This window comes from Lontra canadensis, unplaced genomic scaffold (assembly GCF_010015895.1).
Source record: "Lontra canadensis isolate GAN:19392208 unplaced genomic scaffold, GSC_riverotter_1.0 scaffold5, whole genome shotgun sequence".
Taxonomy (NCBI): Eukaryota; Metazoa; Chordata; class Mammalia; order Carnivora; family Mustelidae; genus Lontra; species Lontra canadensis.
In genome coordinates, this window is record NW_022630999.1 from 3,277,832 (window position 1) to 3,294,580 (window position 16,749).

The 16,749-nt window shown below is 42.2% G+C and overlaps 1 protein-coding gene across 2 annotated transcripts in view; it reads left to right on the forward strand.

The window, feature by feature from the left end:
- The window catches only part of SLC1A3 (solute carrier family 1 member 3), a 77,129-nt gene extending 64,431 nt beyond the window's left edge, over window positions 1–12,698 (forward strand). The window contains exons 6-10 of one of the 2 annotated variants that reach the window (XM_032851339.1): window positions 704–996; window positions 4,061–4,294; window positions 4,895–5,089; window positions 8,109–8,243; window positions 10,464–10,668. In XM_032851339.1, coding sequence (XP_032707230.1) covers window positions 704–996; window positions 4,061–4,294; window positions 4,895–5,089; window positions 8,109–8,243; window positions 10,464–10,668 — 1,062 coding nt within the window. Of the gene's footprint in view, window positions 1–703; window positions 997–4,060; window positions 4,295–4,894; window positions 5,090–8,108; window positions 8,244–10,463 lie in introns of both variants that reach the window. The other variant, XM_032851340.1, reaches the window with a different exon arrangement.
- Window positions 12,699–16,749: the final 4,051 nt, after the last annotated feature.

A 16,749-nucleotide genomic window follows, 5' to 3' on the forward strand; every position in this document is an offset into this window, starting at 1 on the left:
TAAATCACATCTTCTTTAACCATTCATCTATTGATGGACACTTGGGTTGCTTCCATAATTTGGCTCTTGTAGATAATGCTGCTATAAACATAGGGGTGCATAGGAGATTTTTAGATTTTTAATATTAGCTGAAATCTTCAGCTAAGTCTAATCCCCAAAGGGCTTTGTTACTGAGCACCATTAGCCAACATTAGTTGGCTTTAAAATTTACAATGTATTCTCATATATTCTGCTTAATTTGATCACAACAACCCCATGAGGTAGAACCACTGTGGTTATTTCTGTTTCACAGATGTCAATAAGACCAAAATGATGTCTGGTTGATTTGTCTATGATCCCATAGCATGACAGATAGTAAAGGGACTATATGAATACTTAGATTTACAGTTTTTTAAAAGCCCATTTTTAGCCATTATACTAGGGTTTCAGAAGAAAGCAAAAGCACATGTATATTTCAGACTCTACAGCCAGATACGTCTTTCCTGCTATGATTTGTCTTGTGTTTGAGTGTGTGTGTATCTGTACTGGGGAAGTAGTAGAGGTTTGTCACAGATTAGACAGATGCTAGCTAGATACCTTCTATAACAGTATTCTCTGAATTCGAGGTTAATGTATGTCATTAGAGAAAATTGGGACAACAGGCAAGGAAAAAGAAGAAAACAAAAACCACCTCTAATCCCTGTTGTGCCTTTTCTTTTTTAAGTTTAAAACCAACTATGAGAAGAGAAGCTTTAAAGTGCCTGTTCAGTCCAATGAAACGCTCGTGGGTGCCGTGATAAACAATGTGTCAGAGGCCATGGAGACTCTCACAAGGATCACAGAGGAGTTGGTCCCAGTCCCAGGGTCTGTGAATGGGGTCAATGCCCTGGGACTAGTTGTCTTCTCCATGTGCTTTGGATTTGTGATTGGCAACATGAAAGAGCAAGGTCAAGCCCTGAAAGAGTTCTTTGATTCTCTTAATGAAGCCATCATGAGATTGGTAGCGGTGATAATGTGGTACGTATTTCCATTTGCTGTATATGCCATATACAGATGTTTATTGCCATTAGCATGGGTTCCGTACCAAGGAAGGTGCCACCAGGCGGGATGGCCAATGGCAACAATCTCACTTGGGTAAGCACATGAAAATCAACAATTTTTAGGGCCTGTAGTGGCCTTGGAGCCCATCTGCAAACCTCTCTTAATAAGTTTGCTTCCTTGTTTTTGAAAGGTGTCTATTGCTTTTCTCCAGGGCTGGTGGGATCCCATTCCTCATTCCTTCATTTTTTTATCTATTTGGTATTCAGTTATATATTTCAATATATGCTTATTGAGTGTCTACTATATACCAAGCGTACAATGCCACACCCTCTGGACATAGAAATGAAGAAAACAGACAAGGATGTCCCGGAACTTCTATTCTTTTAAGGGATATAGAAAAATAAACAAATCAACCAAATGCTTTAGTAACAAATGCTGTGAAAAAAAATAAATAAAACACCAGATTTTATTTTATGCGATGTGAAAAAAAGTGACTGGGGAGGAATCACAAAATTTATCTTGGATTTTGGCCTCTGAGGAGGTGACTTTTTTCGCTGATATCTGAATAACTAGGAGAAAGTAGCCACACAAAGTGCTAAGAGAAGAGCATTCACAGTAGAGGGCAAAGCAAACATAGAACACCCTTGACCATCAGAAAAAGTGAGATCTCCTCTCCTCCGTTTTTATCCCTAAGAAAGAAATGTAAAATCATGGCAGTCCAGCTGCCTGCCCAGGGGACTCATGGGGAGGGTTATAGAATGCCAGTCCACTCACTGTTCATAACAAAACTTCAAGAAAAGTTGAGAGTAGAACACAAAGGAAACGATTAAATCCGCGGAGGAACATTGACCTTGGAAAGTAAATTCTCGCCAGCTGGGAGAGAGCACTTTGATTGGTTTAGGCCTCACGTGGGGGTTGCTTTCCCTTTATCCTTTACTTCTAATCCAGACTCCTTCTTGGCACTGGAAGGAGGAAGGCATCCATTTCTAAGAAAAACACTCACCAACATGATTAAAAATACCCTTTGTCTTTATGGCCATGAAAGCCCAGAGAAATCCATTTCTCAGGAGCTTGTACGAAGTGGATATGAACTTGGGCACGAAGGCTGATCAGAATGTGATCTCCACAGGAGCCCTTGGTTGAAATCCTGGAGCCCCTCCTCTGAAATCCTGGCAGAGCTGAAAGTGGACATTTATCTTCATATTATTAAAATGCCTCCACCTTTCACCTCTTTTATGAAAGAAACCCATTCAAGGCTGCTGAATGAACCTCACATGTAGCTTTTCAAGCTGTACATTCGCCCGCACATTCAACATTGAGTTATTACTTTTCTGAAAACAGGTACTCTTATAATTTCCTGGCCTGGGTTTTGAAGGGAGTTTTAAAAAGAAGCATTGTATTTTCAACTTGAAATAAGACCTCCACAGTTCTCAGCAGACTCTTCTCCTTAGGGGTGATTGGCCCCTCTGTGTTTGGTAACGTGAGTTTGGTTGCATCTTACCACGCACATCAGACAAAGGAGTTGAAAGAGGGGCAGAGGGACCTTTATGCGACAAAGGTTGTTAGACGTACGAGTTATTTTATGTCTCACTTGTTCCTTCTTGAAATGTGTGTGGGGAAGATCACAAATGCCGGTAGCAGCCTATGGGTGATAATTACTTAATCAGAACACCTATAACCTGATCATGGTAGTACGTACATGCGCATTATTAATTTTAGTAGCTTTGAATTTATTATACAGTTGCCTTTGATCTGTGGCAAATGGTACTAGTCTTCCATTTGCACTAAAACATAAAATGTATTCTTTTTTTTTTTTTTAATTTTTTAAGTGAGTGAGGGAGAGTGACGGAGAAGGAGCAGCGGGAGAGGCAGACTCCCCGCTGAGATGCAGGCTCCATCTGATCCCAGGACTCAGGGATCATGACCTGAGCCAAAGGCAGATGCTTAACCAACTGAGCCACCCAGGCGCCATAAAATTTATTCTTAGAATACATTTATTTAAGAGTTGATTTGAAGGGACACCTAGGTGGCTCAGTCAGTTAAGCGGCTGCCTTTGGCTCAGGTCATGATCCCAGAGTCCTGGGATGGGGTCCCGCATCGGGCTCCTTGCTCAGTGGGGAGTCTGCTTCTCCCTCTGCCTTTGCCTGGCACTCTGCCTGCTTGTGCGCGCGCTCTCTCTCTCTCTCTGACAAATAAGTCATTTTTTTTAAATCTTTTAAAAAAAGTTAATTTGAAGACCAATACTAAGTAATATTGTAAGTGGTGTGTAATGTGGGAGGAAAATAATAAAAACAGACTATGATGAAGAGAGATGACTGCAAATCTAAAACACTGAAATGGCATTGTGCGTATCTTGCTTTAACTTGGAAATCAGGCTCTGCTGTGGGAAATGCTCCCAAAATTCTGGATATTGGTTCAGTGGATTCTGGCTCTTCAGAGTAATAAGAAAGAGAACAAAAGGCAGGGGCAGTTGGGTGGCATCTGAGGACCACAGAAGTGACCCAGGTGAGGTGAAAGGAGAGTGATCTAGAAAAAGAGGTGAGTTTAAAAACCTCTGTACTGGCCCTTTTTCATAGCCTCAGGAGAAAAAAAAAATGTGACCTGGAGAAATTCTGAGTGAGAGGAAAGCCTTTTTATGTACCATTTGTATATATATATATATTTTTTTTAAAGATTTTATTTACTTATTTGACAGATAGAGATCACAAGTAGGCAGGGAGGCAGGCAGAGAGAGAGGGGCAAGCAGGCTCCCTGCTGAGCAGAGAGCCTGATGTGGGACTTGATCCCAGGACTCTGGGATCATGACCTGAGTCGAAGGCAGAGGCTTTAACCCACTGAGCCACCCAGGTGCCCCACCATTTATATTTTTAAAAGAAAAAAAAAAAAAAAGAACTTCACAGTTTCTGCAAGTTCTGATAGTATCCTGGGCACAAAAGTTTTGGCAATCAACTCTGTCATATTTTCTTGCCACTTGGTAGTTTCTGTGGAATAGCTCGTTGGAAATCAGACTTCCAACCGTGCGTGTGTTGCTTCTACATAGGTACGCCCCTCTGGGCATCCTCTTCCTGATTGCAGGGAAAATTGTTGAGATGGAAGACATGGGAGTGATTGGGGGGCAGCTTGCCATGTACACGGTGACCGTCATCGTCGGCCTGCTCATTCACGCCGTCATCGTCTTGCCCCTCCTCTACTTCTTGGTAACGCGGAAAAACCCTTGGGTTTTTATCGGAGGGTTGCTGCAAGCCCTCATCACAGCCCTCGGAACCTCCTCCAGGTATGGATGTCCATTGTGTGGCTCACTTCCGTCAGAAAAAGCATCTCAGACTTAACTTTGATCCAGAATCCTGGTAGTGGTAGTGAGGGGCTGGTGGGGTCGTGGTGGGGAGGGGGGAGCTGAGCGGCGGTTCTGGGTTTTAAACTTCCAGACACTCGATTTGGCATTTTCATGCAGGTGCGAATCAGACCTAGTTGGGATGCAGGGAATGATTGTCGGTATACCCTTTGGGGAGACAGATGGAAATCAGCTATTCCTTTCCTGCCCACTGTCATCTCTCTCTTCCAGTTGACCTGTGCCCGAGGAAAAGATGGAGGAGTCACTCAGCACAGGTGTGGGGAGTGGGGAATAATCACACTTCTTCACAGAAGAACCCAGGAGCAAGAGAGCTGCCAAATAACCCAGGGAGGCAACCCATGCTCTTCTAGCCCTGTTCCCCTATTTATACAAGTGCTGACTTAAGTTCCCTTTCAATTAGGACTTAGGAGAGGAAGGAACTATGTCCAAAATATCAAACACATAGTCATGGTCTAACAGATCTGGACGGTCAGCTGACACACCCTTTTTTTTTTTTTTTTTTTTTTTTTTTACCATGCTCAGTTCTGCTACCCTACCCATCACCTTTAAGTGCTTAGAAGAGAACAATGGCGTGGACAAACGTGTCACCAGATTCGTGCTCCCAGTGGGGGCCACCATTAACATGGATGGGACTGCACTCTATGAGGCTTTGGCTGCCATTTTCATTGCTCAAGTTAACAACTTTGAGCTGAACTTTGGACAGATCATTACAATCAGGTATGAGGAAGGTTCTATACAACATTTTCTTAAGAATGACTTTAAATGCTGAGATGGTGATCAAGGATTGGATGAAGAACCTGGTTGGAAAGAGGATCAAACATAAACAGAAGTTTGGGGGTTTGTGGCAATAGATTTATTTTTTATATTTATATATTTTATTCATTTTTTTAAAAAGTACAGATGTACACATTTATTAATAATGAAATTCTAATAATATAGAAATGTAGAAGTTAAAAAAATGTAACTTCCCTGCCACCATCACCCCCCCCAATCTTTCTACAGGTCACTTCTGTTAATGTTTGGGGTATAAAGACCTTTTCTTACACCTAGACACACAAACACTTTTTAGTAATTAATGGAACCATGCCATACATACTGCATGTCGCTGGATTAATTTATTTATCAATATATCAATATCAATTTCAATATCAATATCAATTTATCAATAAAACATCTAGCACTTTCCTTTAAAATATACAGAATACATAGTATGGGTAATTCCTTCTAAAAAATGTCAGATTATACTTCAGTTTTAAAAGGCATTAAAATATGTTAGCTGTTATTGCCAGTACTAAAAAATTACACTTGAAAAACTGGTTTAACATTTTCTCTTGGGTTAATTTTTAGACAGTATAAAATAGATGAGAGACCCCATTGACAACAGGTTGAGAATTTTGTTTCTATAGACTATTTTTTTAACTACTATATTTGAGGTGTCTAGTGAAAGGTAATTTTCCTTCCCATACCCTCCCCTAATTTTTTAGTTTCCTTCTTATGAGGCAGCCACTGCTGCTTGCTAATTTCTTTTATAGTCTTCTGAGGATAGCCCGTGAATATGCATGTGTATATGTGATTATAATCCCATTTTTTGCTTACTGAAAGTCAGTTATACACAACAGACCAGTAAGAAAGTATAAGGGAGACTTTAAGCCTCACAAACCAGATCAGACTCTTTTCATGTGTGTGTGTGTGTGTGTGTGTGTGTGTGTGTGTTAATTATTAGCAATTTATTTTGGATATCAAAATAAGTCAGATTTTTTTCATATCTCATATATGTCTGTGTGTGTGTGTGTGTATACTCTATTATAAAAATTATCTTACAAACAGGAAAGTTGAAATAATATTACAACAAACATCTACCTAGATCCAACAATTGTTAGCATTTTACCATTTTGCTTCTTTCTTTCTCTGCTTTCATTACATTTTACATATACATAGTCCAGCATGCATCTCCTGAGAATAAGAATCATTTTTACAAAACCACAATAGTAAGATTCTTTAAAATACTTCCAGAATATCCAACCTATATCCAGATTTCCCTAGTTGCCCCAAAAATGTCTTTTATAACTTATTCCCTTAGACCAAGGTAAAATCCAGATTTATGGCTTGCATTTGGTGTTCATGTCACGTTAGTCTAGTTTTAATCTGTCAATTCCCCCACTTTGTATGTGTGCATAATATGTCTATCTAGAAGTTAATTATGTTAGACTCTGTATATATATTTGAGCTATTGAAAAATAATAGCTGTAGGATGTGTTAGGATATTAAAAAAAAAAAAAAAAAAAGAGGCTGGTCACAGTGAGATGTGACTGGCCCAAGGGTTCTGGGACCCCTGAGCACAGTCTAGCTACACTGGGGCTGGGAGAGCAATATCTCAGCTCCCCATAACCCATTCTTGGGCATACCTTGGCATACTGGTTGGAAAAGCCCTGAGTTCCAAAAAAGGCTCAGTTGCATGTGACAAAGTAAAATATTATAATAACAATAAGAGTGACTTTCTTTCTCTTGTGGAGGAGCTGTGCTCCACAGAACCCTCAACACTTGTAGGTGTCTTATACAGTGTAAGGGACACAGGCTTTGATTCCATCATCCCTGTGGTATTACCCTCATCCAAAAGGTCCAGATGGCTCATCACCACCTTCAAATCTTAGCCAGTGGGCCGATTTGGAGGAGGGCACAGCCCGCAAGACACTTGATCACTTTCATCCATATCTCAGTGGCTAGAAACTTAGTCTGAGCTCCAAGGGAGGCTGGGAAATGTAGTCTTTATTCTGGGCAGCCATAGACCAGCCAAACATTCTAGTACCATAGAAGAAGAACTATATAAGATATAAGAGAACCATAACAGTCTCTTCTACAGACTCACTTTTATTAATTCCACCTTATATCTAAGTAATATTTTACTCTTTATAAAACATTCTCACATCAGCCATCTCAAATAGTTATTTAATGGAGTTCTAGATAAGGTTGTATGCCTTACAAATCAGATCTATACTACCTCCATAAAAAATATTTATAGTGGTACAGAACTTTATTCATAAATCAGTTTGCTTTGGAATTAATAAATTTGATTTTTTATGATTTTTTTATTTATCTATTTGACAGAGAAAGAGACAGTGAGAGAGGGAACACAAGCAGGGGAGTGGGAGAGGAAGAAGCAGGCTTCCCCATGAGCAAGGAGTCCAATGCAAGGCTCGATCCCAAGACTCTAAGACCATGACCTGAGCCAAAGATAGCCACTTAACAACTGAGCTACCCAGGCACCCCATGGATTTTTTTTCTGACCACATTAGTCATACATGTTCAATATCTTTACAGTCCTCTAGTTGCATAGAGGAATTATAGGAAACAAATCATTATTGTAACTATACAGTATTTTAGACCTTATAAAATATTTTCAGGTATGTGAAAAAGTCTCTCAGCACCAATGTCTTCCTTTAAGAATGGGTATAATACTAAGACCAACTTCCTAAGGGTTGTGGGGAGGATCAGATGAGGTAAGCCATGCTTAGCATATCAGATGGCACTAATAAGCCCTTGATAAATATTAGTTAATATTATTGTTAGCTCAGTGGGTCTTTTTTTTTACCGTCTCCTTTAAATTTTTCTAAAGTATATTTTCTGTTAACCCAGCAGCTCGGATGCTGCCACCGCCACTGCACGTGGTTTGCTGGGCATTCTCTCTGTTTGGGGGGACTCGTACAAATGTCTTATGTTTGGGAACTTCTTTTAACAGCATCACAGCCACAGCTGCCAGCATTGGGGCAGCTGGGATTCCTCAGGCGGGCCTGGTCACCATGGTCATCGTACTGACGTCTGTGGGTCTGCCCACCGATGACATCACGCTCATCATCGCCGTGGACTGGTTCCTGTGAGTATGCTCGGCCTGCCTTCTGGCTGGCTGTCACAGGGCCCCCCTCTGTTATTCTGGGGTACCAGACAGCTTGGCCCACCTGCCAAGAGGGCTCCACCAAGAGGGGCAGCATGGCCTGTGAGTAAGTTGTCCTCACCCCCTGGGCCCTGCCCTTATCTAGAGACCAAGCCCCAGACGCCAAGCGCACTCACACCCTTATCAGCTCCCGGGCCCCATTGGCAACTACACTTCTCACTCCATAAAGCCAGTCAGCGATTGAGAAACTGGCTGTCTGCAAAGGCATTTTCTGAATTGCACAACACATCCCGGCGGTGGCCAGAGCAGGACAGGCCTCACACGCAGGCTGGGTCCCTCCTCCTTGTGCTTCCCATTGCAATGGTGTGATGCAGTGCAGATGTTCCCCCTCGGAACCCAGCAGGCAGGGGGTGGTCATGCAGTGGGAAGAGCACTAGAGTCATTAAGTAGAATAGACCTTTGGCTCTGCGGAAAATTCCAAGAAAGTTACCCTCCATCCCCTCAGACCCTAATCTCAGGGGGCCCATTCCTCTTCCATGTTCCCCATGCCCTTCTAGCTGACATCTTTTCTCTCATAAATTCCTTTCACTTGCAAAAAAATTTTATCACAGTCTGCCCAAAATGAACACCTAGAAGGATACAGGGTGCTGGGGTCAACTGTAAGTTGCCTTCACTGGAAGGATTATGAAGAGCTGACGGGTGTGTTCAAGGCATGATAAGCAGGAGGAGGGTAATCAGTTAAGAGCATGAGTGCCACAGTCACTTGGATCTGTGTTTGCATCCCACCCCTGTGTGACAATGGGCAGGTTGCTCAGCCGTCCTAGTTTCCTCTTCTGTAACATGGAGAGGATAATGCCATCCACCTCCCTGTGATGCTTGAGGATTACGTGTCGTGATGCCTGGCTTTCAGCCCACGGTTGAGCCCACAGTTGGCACTCAACTGCCATGAGGACTGTTAGAGGATAAAGCTGTGGTTCTCAAAGCTTTTATCCTCAGGACCCCTTTACACTTAAAAATTACCGAGAACCCAAAAAGCTTTTATCTATGTGGGTTATAGCTATCAATATTTATCATATTAGGAAAACAGAAATGTTTTAAATGTTAAAGTCCTTTAAAGTTTACAATAACAAATTCATTACATCTTGACATGCATAACATTTTTGCGGGGGGAAAAATAGCATTACAAACCAGAAATTGAAGGAAAAGAGTGATACCATTTTACATTTTTGGAAATCTTCTTAGTGTCTGGCTTAATACAAGACAGTTGGAGACTACTTCTACATTGAATGTGTTGGGGTATCTCTTGTGCTGTGTTGTAGTCTTTGCAAAACCCCGCCTAGGCATTCATCAGAATGAAAAGAGCCAAACCCATCTTGGCGTTATTATGAAAATAGTTTTGACCTCCAGGGCCCTGGGAATCTCTGGTTCACACTCTGAGAATGACTGGTAAAAAGGAAGGTGAATTGTAGGAAAGAGAGGCAAAGAGGAATTTTAAATAGAAGGAGAAAGGGAGGGTTCTTGCCCTAGAGTACTGTTGGTACTCTAACATTACATTCATTCATAGTAACTGAACATTGGTCATCCGAATGGATAAGGAAGATGTGGTCCATATATACAATGGAGTATTACGCCTCCATCAGAAAGGATGAATACCCAACTTTTGTATCAACATGGACGGGACTGGAGGAGATTATGCTGAGTGAAATAAGTCAAGCAGAGAGAGTCAATTATCATATGGTTTCACTTACTGGTGGAGCATAAGGAATAACATGGAGGACATCAGGAGAAGGAAAGGAAAAATGAATTGGGGTAAAGTGGAGGGGGAGACAAAGCATGAGAGACTGTGGACTCTGAGAAACAAACAGGGTTTTGGAGGGGAAAGGGGTGGGGGGTTGGGAGGACATGGTGGTGGGTATTATGGAGGGCACGTATTGCATGGAGCACTGGGTGTGGTGCATAAACAATGAATCTTGGAACACTGAAAAAATAAATTAAAAAAAAAGTAAAATGAACATTGGTCACCTATGTGCCCTTATAACTCAGTAACTACTGTTTAAACATTCTGTGTCTGCTATGTAAGGTTGTGGTTAGTGGATACACCAAGCAGAATTTTAAAAGATGCTTCTAAAGATTTAGCAGCTGGTTCAAAATATGAGCTGAAATCATGTGATGTTCACAGGAGCCCCGTTTTTTCTACCCCAGGGACCGCCTCCGCACCACCACCAACGTGCTGGGAGACTCCCTTGGAGCCGGCATTGTGGAGCACTTGTCACGACACGAACTGAAGAACCGAGACATGGAAATGGGTAATTCCGTGATCGAGGAGAATGAAATGAAGAAACCATATCAGCTGATTGCCCAGGAAAGTGAGACTGAGAAACCCACTGACAGTGAAACAAAGATGTAGACTAACACACACAAAAAAATGTTTTCTTGAGCAGCAGGTGTTTGCAAACCATTGTAAAATGTTTCCATCTGTTACAACTCATTCTCTCCAGGAAGCCCCTTACCTCCCTTTCCCTGCATACTCTGATAGGATTGGGAAGTATTCATCTAAAAAGAAGGGAGGATTTTGCGAGTCAGATCAGGTCTTACAGGTTTATGTGGCACACAAAACTGTAAATGTGATTTTTTTATAAGCTAAAGAGTCAAACAAATAGTGAACTAAAACATGCTTTTAAATCAACTTTCAAAAGTTAAAAACCTTTCAGAATACAATTCAGTTTTAGTATCAAAACAACTTGATAAACTACAATCGGTTATCAATAGGAGAATAGAAGGGGTTTTTTTTTCCCTTTCTCTTCAGATTTGTGTCCTGATTTTATTAATATCAGGGCAGTATGAATACACAGCTAGCACAGCTGTAAGGAGTCACATAAAGTGAAATTTCCATGTGACCACAGGCAAGTTACATCTCTTCTCCAGGCCTCAGTGTTCTCACCTGTAAAATGAGTGAGTTCCCTGGATGCCTTTATGGTCTCTTTTAGCCCAGACATCCTGTGACGTCATGAAAGAGCCTGCCCTCTATTCCCCCTTGGAACATCCTGTAGCAAGTATCATTCCATGGAACACGGGACTTTCAGGAAGGACACTTACTGGAAACGAACCTTTCTAAGTAGGGGAGGGTTGGCAGTATGGTTTACCAGGTCCTGTGTCCAAAATATCAGCTATGCAAGTCACCAGGCTGGAGGCCATTCCAGGAGTGGACTAATCCGTGAAACCCTGCTCAGTTCTTCCCAACAGGGGAAATAGTCCCTTCTTTTGTACTCTTCCCAAACGGAAGGGACTGCTCTGGGAGGGACGTCTCCCACCACTCCTCAACTGACTGTAGACTTTTAGAAAGTAAAATGTAAGACTAGCAACTAGCAAGGCTGCCCATGGTCTTACTATAGAACACTAAAGAGCCAGGTAGGAAAGAACGGAGCATGGTTGACATTATAGAGAGGATTTTAAAGCACCAAGATTATAGATCATCTTTATGGAAGAATTTAAAACAGAGAGGTTCATTTTTTTTAACCTGAAATACTTTTTCTCTTCAGTTCAAAATCATCCCCAAAGGAAGTTTGCCTATCAACAGAGAAGGTCACTTCTCATATATTTTTTTAAAGAAATCAAATGAATGAGCTCTCTCTCTAATAGAGGGTCCGTGAGCTGGGTGGGTGGTCTCTGATTTGAAAAGGTTTTTGACTATAATCAAAAGTTCTTAGAACGAGAGAAACAAGATATCTCTTTGTGTTGGAATTCCACTTATCAGATCATTCAAAACCTTCAGCTGGAGTGAGGTTTGGTTTTATTTTGTTTGTGTCCCTGAGAGAAATGGTAGAAGATGAATCAGTATAAACACACTGCCGATGCGGTTCTAAGAAAAAACCAGAAGGGGCATCAGTTGCAGGCAAGGCAGCTCCCAGGTTTAGAGGAGATTGATTTTTTAGCCCCTAAGGAGTTCAAAGACATGGAGTAGGAGCTATCAGACAATACCAGCTGTGTTTGAGTTTCCGACCGAAAATGGTAGAGAGTGGACTTAATCATGCTAACAGACTGAAAACCTAGACGTACACCCTCCGACATACAATTAGAGAGATTTTTTTTTGTATAGCTCATGAGCGTTCTCTGTGTACAAAAGTTAACATTAGGCGGTGGTCGAGTAAACGTTTAATGCCGAGGCTCTTTTTGGGAACTACACTACAAAAGTTAATATCCGTGGTTGTCATCTCATGACACCGGTAGAGGAAAACATTAATCATGTCAAATTAATTCTGTTACACAGTGTGATCTTTTTTTATACTAACCATTTCTTACGGAAAGCAAGTCCTCTAGGATGTTCCTCTCGCCAGCCCATCACAGGCTCCGCATCTGGGTGTACCCAGTGGGGACTGAGAAGCATTACTTTGTAGATGTATTTTCAATAAAGAAAAAAAAATTAGTTTTACATTATAATTTTGTATGTTGTTGTTATTCTTCTGCCTGAAGAAAAATCCATGTTCCTTCCACAGAAGTATTGTAGTGAGCTCAGGGCAGTGCTGGGAAAGGCTACCATGCAGATTTTTCTAGATGATACTAGGTAACATCATGGAAGGACCAGCTGAGGGAGCCAGTCGTAAGAAAATAAGAGAGGACAAGGGCCCTCCCTGCCCAACTCCTAGAACCAGAGCCAGAAAGGAGAGTTGGTAAAGGAAGCACTTTGCTGTATAGGCCTGCGCTTACTTGTCCACATAAATTTCTCAGATAAATTGAATCATTTCCATATGGGGATTGGAAAAGTTATTGCCACCATTGGCTCTTCCAAAAAAGTAATTTCCTGTCTGGCCTTCAAATTAGGTAGATGTATCTATGTGATTAGTGCTGCCATTTGTGAAAAGAGCGGAGTAAGATCTCAAGGGATGTTTCAGAAGCAGTCCCTGTCCTAGTGAAACCCTTCTGTTCATAAAGAACAACTTTTAGACTACTGCTTTTTCCCCTCAAGCTTTTTAATAAAGAATTGGCAGACGATAATATGGAATGCCCACATTGAAGTTGTGTCTGGGGACTCTTTAATGTGACCCTCTCTTCCTGTAGGTAACAGAGGAGAGGCTCTTTTTTTTTTTTAATTTTATTTTTTATAAACATATATTTTTTTCCCCAAGGGTACAGGTCTGTGAATCGCCAGGTTTACACACTTCACAGCACTCACCATAGCACATACCCTCCCCAATGTCCATAATAACCCCACTCCCCCAACCCCCCCCCCCCCCCCAACCCTCCGTTTTTTTTGTGAGATTAAGAGTCACTTGTGGTTTATCTCCCTCCCAATCCCATCTTGCTTCATTTACTCTTCTCCTACCCCCTTAACCCCCATGTTGCATCTCCTCTCCCTCATATCAGGGAGATCATATGATAGTTGTCTTTCTCCGATTGACTTATTTCGCTAAGCATGATACCCTCTAGTTCCATCCACGTCGTCGCAAATGGCAAGATTTCATTTCTTTTGATGGCTGCATAGTATTCCATTGTGTATATATACCACATCTTCTTTATCCATTCGTCTGTTGATAGACATCTAGGTTCTTTCCATAGTTTGGCTATTGTAGACATTGCTGCTATAAACATTCGGGTGCACGTGCCCCTTCAGATCACTACGTTTGTATCTTTAGGGTAAATACCCAGCAGTGCAATTGCTGGGTCATAGGGTAGCTCTATTTTCAACATTTTGAGGAACCTCCATGCTGTTTTCCAGAGTGGTTGCACCAGCTTGCATTCCCACCAACAGTGTAGGAGGGTTCCCCTTTCTCCGCAGAGGAGAGGCTCTTAAGTAGGGTCTGTAAACCCTGAGGTCATCCATGCGAAGACTTTAGTGAGTTTGCGTAGCCCTTGAAATTCTAGGGAAGGTTTTGTGTATTTGCTTTTTTCCGGGGTAGACATTTTGATTTCCATCTATTTCTCTGAATGATTTTATTTTTAACTGAAAATAATATAAAAATTTATTGCCAAGACTGTGAGAGACCTCAGTGAATGGAGAGATATGCAATAGTCTTGGATAGAAAGATTTACTATCATAATGAAGTTAATGCTCGCCAAAATGATCTTTAGACTCATTTACTTTTCAGACTCCGAAAATATTGTCCAGTGAAACACACAAAGGGAAAACAACCAGGAAGAGGCAAGTTAACACAAATGTCAGGGTAGTCTGAAGGATCTTTCTACCAAAAAATTTACAAATCACTGTTTGACCAGTACATCCTAACTTTTTTCAAGGCATCTGTGAGCTTCAAATAGTTGATTGCAGAAGTGGAAGGAGACTGCTCACAGCCTGAGGGAACGGAATCAGCTCTGGCCACCTTGAGGGGACCCATATCTGTAACCTGTAGGACATTCTGGACACAAAAGCATTCAGGAAAGTGCCACAAAAGATCAGCCCGCTGCCGGAAAGTGCTTCAACAGCCTTTTTCTCACTTCTGTGGCCAAAGCTGGATTTTGCCCCCCACCCCTAACCCCTCCACAGTGCAAGCCTGGGAAGCCGGTCATCTGCCTCTGGGAGGTCTGTGGAGATGCCCTTACGGTTCAGGGAGAGCGCAGCTCTGTCAAGGTGTGACTGTACAACCCGTTTGAGGTGGGGGTAGGTGGGGTGCAGAAGATGATGGGGAAGGAACAACTGAACATTTTTCAGGCTAACTTTTTATGTTTCTGAGGGGCGCCGGGGTGGCTCAGTGGGTTAAAGCCTCTGCCTTCAGCTCAGGTCCTGATCTCAGGGTCCTGATCTCAGGGTCCTGGGATCGAGCCCCGCATCTGGCTCTCTGCTCAGCAGGGAGCCTGCTTCCCCCTCTCTCTCTCTGCCTTCCTCTCTGCCTACTTGTGATCTCTGTCAAATAAATAAATAAATAAAATCTTTTAAAAATAATAATAATAAATTTTAAAAAAATTAAAAAATAAAAATGTTTCTGATGAGTAAATACATTTCTAACGAACTTTTTAAATCCTACACTTGAAGAAGTTGGGAATCTGTGTGTTTTTCCCTTTCTCGTATTTATCCCTTCAGCACCACTGTCTCACCCCCAGCAGGATTCCCTTTCCCAAGTTAAATAGTTTCACTCTCCAAATAAAACCCTTTTTTGTTGTCTTTATTCATACACACCATGTTGAAAGCAGAGATTTTAGTGCTGTTAATTGCGCGGGTCTGAAGGGAGCTTAGAGGAAGGGCTCCATTCCCTCTGCATGCGAGCCCAGGGAAGAGCATCCTGCGGGGGAGGGGGCGGGGGGGGCACAGGGGGCCCTCTTTCCGGGCTGCGGCTGGGCACTTGACCGAGGCTGCTGTCAATCATCCGGCCTCCGCGGCGGCGCGAAGCCTCTGCTCCCACCCGGGTGGTCTCCGAACTGGGGCAACAATGACCCTGTGTGGCCTGTTCCCGGGGACCAGAACAGTTGGGAGGTGTCACGCCGAATGCAGGCTCCGAATGAATAAGCCGATGGAAAAAGAGCGGGGCAGCAAGAGCGAAGGAAGCTGATGGGCAGCTTCTAAGAGGAAAAGTGGGAAATGAATCCCTGGGAGAAATGAAGCTGGGGCTGGTTGGGGCGATACCCATGATAGCCAGCAGGGGGAGCCCGGAGCTCTTTGCGGGGAGGGGGTGTTGGGGGGCAAGGGCTAAACGTCCTCTTGAAAAGAATTCGCTTGATAAGCACATAAGGAATTCCAAGGTCTGCAGAGCAGAAGGAGGATAAATATGAGAAAGCCATCAAGCTGTTAAAATTTTTTTCAGTACACCCATTTCCCTTTTCTCTCTAGTCATCCTGCTTCTCCAGTAGTCTTTCCCAGGAACCCCTTCCTTCCTGGGTGTTACTCTCCCTTTTGTCTCCTTGTGACCTGCCGCTCTCCCCTCCCAGCGCTTTTTTTGCTATCCTGTTCTAAATTCTCATCTTCAACACTTATTTTTCCCAGGCACATACAAGAGCCTCGAAAGCGGGATGGTAACATTTTCCACCGGATTTCCCTCATCACAACCGCAAAACTCTTGTCTCAACTGCAAAACTCTTGTCTCAACGTTCAGTCTGGAAAGTCACATTTTACTGAATCTGCACATACAAGTAGAGTGGTCAGATAAAATTCAAGACATCCAGTTAGATTTGAATTTCGGATAAGTAACAGTGTTTCAGTGTCAGTATTAAATAATGATGTTTTAGTGTAAGTTCATCCTGAAATATTGCATGGGGCAACCTGTATTTTTGTTAATCTAACAACCCTATATATAAGCGAAATGAAGAATTCAAGAGAATTTATGTTTGCCTCCGTGAAGTGCTGCTGTAGAGAAAGTTTGTGTGATTTTAGTAAAAATAATCGTCCTAACTTTAAAGTTCTCTCTACAAACAAAAATACTGCTTTAAAAGGCAGTCCGGATCTAGGACATTCATTTCCCAGTGTTTATTTGCTCTGGGGACATTATCACTTATTATGTGTTTGTAAATCTTGTGGCTCCCTTTCAAAAGCCTGATCAGTCACCTTTAAGAATTCACAGACCAG